Below are 8,039 nucleotides of genomic sequence, written 5' to 3' on the forward strand. Positions count from 1 at the left end.
AACTGAATCAAACCGCACTTTTTTACTCTATCTAATCTATTCTATTTTATTGTTTGTATTGCTGAAGAACTGTGATTAGCCTAACCTTGCTACCTCTCTATCTCTTTGTATTTACATTTAAAAAAATGTATGCTCGCTTATGCCTGTATTTTTTACTGTTGTGAAGCACTTTGAACTGCAACCTCTGTATGAAAAGTGCTATACAAATAAAGTTATTATTATTATTATTACTTGTATGCATGTACATAACCTTGTTTTTGTTACAGCCTCCCACCCCCCCCCCCCCTTCCCACAAAAGGCCTTTGCTTTTTGGACAGGCTGCTTTTGTATATAAGAATTAGTTCTTAATTGCTTGCCTGGATAAATAAATTTTAAATTAAAAAAAAATCTTGTTCTTTTTTTCACCCTCTCAGATGTGGCAGCCAGCCCCGTGAAGAGCTCCCCGGAAACGACCCCCGTGACCTCCCCGCGGCAGCGGAGGGACTCCGACCGCTACTGCCAGCTATGCAACGCCTGGTTCAACAACCCGGGCATGGCGCAGCAACACTACGACGGCAAGAAACACAAGAAGAACGCGGCGCGAGCCGACCTCCTGGAGCAGCTGGGCAAGACCCTGGACATGGGTGAAGTGAAAGGTACGTACGTTTGAGTTTTTAATAATAAAAAAAAATAAAAAATTGTATGTTTATTTTTTTTATAAATATTCTCAAACTAAATCCTCAATTTGAATAAAGTGATTAATCTGATTAAATTTTTTTTTTTTATTAAATCAACTTTCTTTAATGAATATAACTCATCAGTTTTAATACTATAATATTAGTATAGCCTAATCTTTATCTGCAACTGTGAAGGAAAACCCCATTGGTTTAAACAGAATGAATAGACACATAAAAATATATATATAAAAAAAAGAAATAAAAAAAGATTTTTTTTTATTATTAAAAATTAAAAATTAAAATGTTGATTTAGAATTTGAATGCCAACGTAACGAACGAAGGTCCGAACGTGTAATGGGTGTGATGAAAGGTACAGAGGGAGGCCCTGGGCTGGCCGAGTAGCCTACAGACAGAACTCAGTAGGCTACAGCTGTGGAAGAAGATAAGATAAGATATTCCTTTATTGATCCCCTTGGGGAAATGCAGTCATCATAGCAGCATGGGGGAGGGGGGAGGGGAGGTACAGGTAGTAGAAGACATGGTACAGGTCAACAGAATTATAGGACAGTGGAGAAGTAAAAATGTAAGTAGAATAAAAGGGCAGTGTAAACAATATAACAATATAATTAACTCTGGACATGTGCATAATGGGCAACAAGGTGTGAGATGAGGGTATGTATGCCCTCTCAGTTATATTTATAGGCCTTTAATATATATATTAATAAAAAAACTAAATTCTAAATATATGCAATATATAATCTAGAAATGCAAAATTCAAAATATATGCTCTGATGAAGTGTATACACAGTATACAAGATGAACCAGCGGTTCTCTAATCTCATGTTAGGGGCGGCTAAATGTCACTAGCGGGGGACACACAGGAAGGGGACACACAGGAGGGGGACACACAGGATGGGGACACACAGGAGGGGGACACACAGGATGGGGACACACAGGAGGGGGACACACAGGAGGGGGACACACAGGGGACACACAGGATGCCATAACTCAATAATCGACATGATTTGGGCGTGTATTAGTATTATACAAACCGGAAATGGATCGCCTCGATCCCCATCGAATAACTGGGATCTGTTTGCTCCAGTATCATCGCCCAACGGTAAGAGGAGACTGATGTGAGTTTCAACGTTTTTGATTATTATTATCGATACAAACTGCTCTGATCTATATATCACCCATACTACATAAATCATTTAATGACGATCACGGAACTATAAACTACCCCCCCCCCCCCCCCCCCCCCTCCGTTCACCCGCGCATGATCAGTCATAACGTTTAGGACCATGTACAGTTGAAATGTTTTATATAGCGTGTATCGGCAACAAATGGCATTTGATAATCTATATATGCATTTATGCCTATATCTCACGTTCTAGGAATTACTGCAGAAAACGATAAAAACATATTTATATTCTAGACGGTATTTTTGTATGAATGTGTGAATGAAAAAGAAAATCGTTCCTACATCCTGAACGATAGATAATCGATGTTGAATGGGCCATAGTAATGTAAATTTAGCAATACAATTTAAAAAGTTATAGCCATGCAAAGAAGGTGAACATCTCCATAGACTTAGAGTGGTGGCAGAGATCAAACATTGATGGATATAAGTGTGGCAGTTAATGTGTTAATAGAAAAAATTCTCTTTTTACGATTCAACCTTGTGGACAGGGTGCCACGGTAGGACACCTCAGGTCCACATAATCCATACTAGACAAGATTTTTATTCAGTCACAAGCTTTCCATGAGATTACATTGCAGTCAGCTACTGAGCCTAGGAATAATAACAACAGTGCAAACAGCCAGGCCGTAACAGCTGCAAGCTGCAAGTGGAGGTGTTGTTTAATGACACAGCCTAGTCAATTTCACTACAGTCTATTAGTCATGCATGCTACATGGATCCACTCTGTATAATTTATTTATTAACAACCACATTACAAAAGCTGAATTGAATCTTTTGATGACCCATCCCTATGAGCAAGCTAGTTATCTGCTAAATAAATAATATTAACAAACTTTCCATATATTATCTCCTGGTATACCATCCAGCTCTGTGCTAATCAGGAACATCCACGTAAGATTTCAAGCTCTGATCCTATTATAATTCTAGGTGCTGTTGGACCTAAGTTACTAGATTATCTTCTCATTGTCCTAAAATGTTTTATTTGTGTACATGGTCACATACTGTAGGCACATACTGTAGTCACATACTGTAACACATGCAAATTCTGTCCCAATTTTACCGCCCTGCTCTCGTCTAAGCTAAAAGGGTTGATGGTCCATTTATAATAATTACTCTGGTGGCTTCTTCTTTAAGTTTGCTGTTTCAAAGTCAAAAATACATGATTTGTATGAACCGTTTGCATGTATTTGCAAACTCTAAAGTAACTAGTACTTGCAGGTGTAGTGGATTGAAAAGCAGAATACTTGAGTAAAAGTCCTGGGCCCTCATTCATCAACGTGTTCTACGCACAGATCTGTGCTTACCCTGTGCGTACGATGATTTTTTTTTTTTTTTTTTTTTTGATCTTTTTCCCCCTCCATTTTCCCCAGATTTTTCTCCCATTCCAATGTTAGTCGTATGCCAATTCCCAGTCCCTTCCTGGTCGCTGCGCACTTACCCCCCACAGTCAGATCATCTGGGAGAGTGGAGGCTACCACGTGCTTCCTCCGACACACGTCCAGCCAATCACAGCTTCTTTTCACCTGGCAGCGCGGATTCTCATCGAGAGGGCGTAGCGTGTGGGAGGATCACACTATCCCCCTCAAGTCCTATCCGCGCTTAGCAGGCGCCCCGACCGAACTGTAGGAGTCGCTGTTTACAACGACCCGGACCCACCCCGCCAGCTTCTCCCACCCTCTAATACAGCCAATTGTATTAGTGCAGACGGCCAGCCAAGCTGGTGACAACCCCGGAGCTGTGAGCTGGATTCGAACAGGCGAATCCAGCTCACAGCTCCGGGGTTGGTGACGAACGCAATCTCCGCTCGGCCACCTAACCGCCCTCGCGTACGATCATTTCTAAGCAAAGAGTGGGATTAATCAATTTCTATTTGAACTTGACTCCGTGCTTATATCTACGCACAGGTCAGACCAGGCGTACCTGGCGCCCAGTGGTAGAATATATTATTACAACAAGGAAATGAGCTTCTGTGCACTGGCATGTTCTGTACGAACCGTAGTTCATTATAGTTCATTGTAAAATAGCAACAGTAGTGTAATTATGGTCAAAACCCTATAAATAGCATTTGGAATAATAGATCTTTCTCTCAGAATGAATGCAGCATGGTTTATATAGCGTTATCGGAATATACAGGGTGTAGGCTACTGACTGACTGCGCTCCGCGTAGCTTGATTGATTGATTGATTGAAAAGTTTATTAACAGATTGCAGAATGGGTACAGTACAGTACAGCTCAGTACATACAATTGTTAATTGGGGATGCAGACCAACTTTCGTCTTGTTTACATCAGGGTCCCCCATTTTCAATTCATCATAAATCATAAAGCTCAACTCGTTATTATTTTGCGCAGACCGCAGAAACACGGGAACGTTTTGATTATATTTAAAAGGCTTTACGTTAAACGAAACAAGTGGAATTTCGAAGCTGTAAGCAGAATACAAGTCATATGAATATAGTGTTCTTCCCCCTTTTTACTGTATAAGAAAGAATAGAAAACGCATTGCAATGACACCAGATAGTGGACAGACTATGTATATGATGGGATTCAAGTTCGCGTTTTTGTTGATCATAGGCATGCTGTCAGAGTATGATATCTTCAAACATTCTAGAACATTTGTCGTCACAGATCATGTCCTAATAGAACATAGGCTATGGCATGGATCGTGATATTGTGTGGACTGTAATTATTACTGTACCGGTACCACCCATTGTGACAACAGCCTTGTGAGTCCCGCACACAAACATGATGGAATTCAAGTTCATGTATTGAAAGGCAGGCTACATCATACATGCAGTGAGATTCATTGTTTTTGTATATGCTCTCTATTATTGTTTATATAGGCTACCCAATACTGACATCAAAATAGATTGTAGTATGCCTCTAGAAATCATATGCAGCAGGTAGAAAATTGACGGGAGATCCATCGCGATTTGGAATAAAATTGAGGAGAACTTTAATCCCTGGGTATTAATCAAACAACACAGGAAAAGGCAGTCATATTCCAGCGCGGTATTTATTAGTGTTTGCGCTGCCCAGGCAGCAATGGTTAATAGATATCATATCCGACATCACCGTAAGTGTACACGTCTGTCAGCCTGTCTCATGACACGCTTCCCTCGGCTTAGTCCATTTTTCCACATTTCATGGGTGTATTCCATTACCGTATATGGTTAATCGGGGCGTTTCTGGTATGCAAATACGTGAAAGGGTGCACGAGCCTCGGCGCAGAGCCAAGGTGGGATTCATCATGACAGGTGTGCGTAGAGCCTGCGTACGCACGTGTGATGAATCCCGACTTCCCTGTGCGTACACTAGTTCTACATTCCGTGCTTACGTGTGGAAATAGAACATGTTCTACGCACACATTGATGAATGAGGGCCCTGGTAAACTGCAGCAGCCTGGCTATGGACTATGAAGTGGTGTGGAATGATGACACAAGGAACAGTCATGGCAAGGTGTTATGTAATGTAAGCTCTGTTATCTGTGGTGCTTCACATCTATGATACAGCAGTTATGATAGAGGAGGGCTAAGCAAAGCAAGGCATAGAATGTAACATCCCTGGTGGATATTTTCAGTATATTGAATGATAGTTGATGAGGAGTGCATTGCAATAGTCGAGCCTGGAGGAAACAAAAGCGTGGACGAGTTTCTCGGAATCTGCCAGGGTGAGTGAGGGGCGGAGTTTAGTGATGTTTCGGAGGTGAAAGAAAGAGGTCTTGCAGAGGTGTTTGATGTGTGTTTCATATGTGAGGTAGGGGTCCATTTTCACGCCCAAGTTGGTGACAAGGGTGGAGAGGGGAATGTCCTGACCGGAGAAGGAGATGGTGGTGATGGTGGTTGACCGGACCTGGTGTGGGGTACCGATCAGCATGGCTTGTGTTTTGGAACTGTTGACCTGGAGAAACCTGTCAACAGATAGATAGACAAAAGGTGCTGACAAAAGGAGTGGAATGGAGGGAATTAAAATGTAATTTCTTTAACGCTCTGTGCCTTTTCCGTGGGCTGCTGATGGAAGTACAGTAGCTAGCGAGACAATTATAAAAATACTTTTTCTTCTTCTTTTTAATGACAAAATTGCAACCAGGTGGAGTATTATCGCCACCATCGTCGTGTTACATTTGTGCAGTGTGCAGTTACTGTTAAGTAGGGCTGTCAAATAAAAAAAAAAAAACATACATTCGATTGTAAAATGTATATGGGATTGGGGGGAAAAAACAGCTCCCGGCTGTCTTCCTCTCCACTTCTCGCGTGGGCCTGAATGCGCTGCATGACGGACAGGAGACACGCAACGTCACTTTAATTGAGCTGAAGAACGTGCCAGCAGTAAAAACAACAACAACCATGCCGTGATGGCAGATAATTAAAACCCCAACTCGCGAAGACAGTGATTTGCACTCTGAGCTAATCACTGTCTAAAAGGCGCGTTTGGAAATACTTCGGATTTTGGTCAACTTGTGGAACCTCAAGACAAAGTTGCAAGCTATGTAAACTACAGCTGTTCTACCTTCTTTTTGTATGCCAACACTATTTTGGGAGTTCTAGCGTCAATAATGTTAGTATCCTACTTTTCCGTTTTTAGCACCTTATTGTAAATCATCCCTCAGGGTAAAACTTGTAGATATTGAATAATGAATAGAGAGGTGCAGGATATGCAAGTCCCTAATGGTTTGATTACTATACCTCTACTATACCTGTTTCATGCCAAGGAAAATATATCGCTTCGTGTTTATCACACCTTGTTCGGAGGCACATTGCTGTGTATGAATGTCCGTTCTATATACCGTAAACTTTCATTAATTTGATCTCGCTCCAAGAGACGGCCCCTTCTAACCCCCCCAATCTAGCACCAATTCCTCCTTATACACTGAGAGAGAGAGAGAGAGAGAGAGAGAGAGAGAGAGAGAGAGAGAGAGAGAGAGAGAGAGAGAGAGAGAGAGAGAGAGAGAGAGAGAGAGAGAGAGAGAGAGTGAGTGAGTGAGTGAGTGAGTGAGTGAGTGAGTGAGTGAGTGAGTGAGTGAGTGAGTGAGTGAGTGAGTGAGTGAGTGAGTGAGTGAGTGAGTGAGTGAGTGAGTGAGTGAGTGAGTGAGTGAGTGAGTGAGAGAGAGAGAGACACAGAGAGAGAGAGACAGAGAGAGAGAGAGATATATACACAGAGAGTGTGGGTGGTGTGGGCGGGGGGCAATAGGTAGGTATTCTAGTTGTGGCTTGTCGTTAGCTTTTTAGTATATCTCCATGTGTTATTGTATGTATTAGGTGTTATCTCTCCACTCCACACTATATATATATATATTTATATGTCATTATTTATATTTTGAACGTGATGATATGTTGCACATGTTATGACTTTGGTCATTGACTCATCGTTGCAGCCCTATTTCACACGGAATTCATGATCTAAAATCCTAGCAATGAATGAAGTCACTTCCCCTGTATAGTTAATCACCATGGCTAGAAATGCTAAGAACCGTCTTTTCTCCATCCAGGTATACTCCTCTTGTTCCCTTCTTCCCTTCTTCACATTATCAATTACTCAGATTTTGTTCTCCTCAATTTCTCCTGAACTTCCCTTGGGCATTCAAGAGACCTCACCTCATGTTCACCTCCACAGTTCACACATTTAACTGGTTCTTCACACAGCTCTGAGTTGCATGCCATCTATTTCCTAATTTCCTATTCATGCTTCAAATTAGTCTCTTAAAACACCATCTTCTAAATTGCCAATTAGTTTCACTCCAATTTGCATGGGCTCATTGGGTTCTTTAGTTTTTTAGTCCTTTTTTTCCCCTCATCACCATTATTTGTCTTCCTTTCTTCTATTTGTCTGAGTTCCTTCCTTCTAACCGGTGGTGGACTTGCAAAACCAGACTCTGGGGGGTTTGGTTTATTCCTTATCGGTGAGTGTAAGAGTCTGTCGTTATTCTGGGCTTGTTGCCACTAATATCCAAGTTTCAAGTTTCAAGTTTCTTTAATAGTTGTCATACAGAAGTACAGAATACTTTTATACAAAATGCTTCTTACTGTTACGCTCCAGAGACTGTGCTAGACAAGATGTATGTAAGTATGAAATACTTATCCATCAATTTGTCATAGTTTTATGGGCCTATAATAAGGATTTAGGACTAGAACTATATACTGGGCAGAATATACTTCATTCAACTTTCCTTTTTCAAATGTCC

The 8,039-nt window shown here is 41.3% G+C and overlaps 1 protein-coding gene across 1 annotated transcript in view; it reads left to right on the forward strand.

The window, feature by feature from the left end:
- Window positions 1-8,039, forward strand: part of zmat4a (zinc finger, matrin-type 4a) — a gene marked incomplete at both ends in the record, with an annotated part of 244,472 nt that overhangs the window by 193,210 nt on the left and 43,223 nt on the right. The window contains one exon of the mRNA XM_084337929.1: window positions 414-635. Within this exon, the coding sequence (XP_084194055.1) occupies window positions 414-635 (222 nt within the window). The remainder of the gene's footprint in view (window positions 1-413; window positions 636-8,039) is intronic.

This window comes from Notolepis coatsorum (genome assembly GCF_963971535.1).
Source record: "Notolepis coatsorum genome assembly, chromosome: 2".
Lineage (NCBI taxonomy): Eukaryota > Metazoa > Chordata > Actinopteri > Aulopiformes > Paralepididae > Notolepis > Notolepis coatsorum.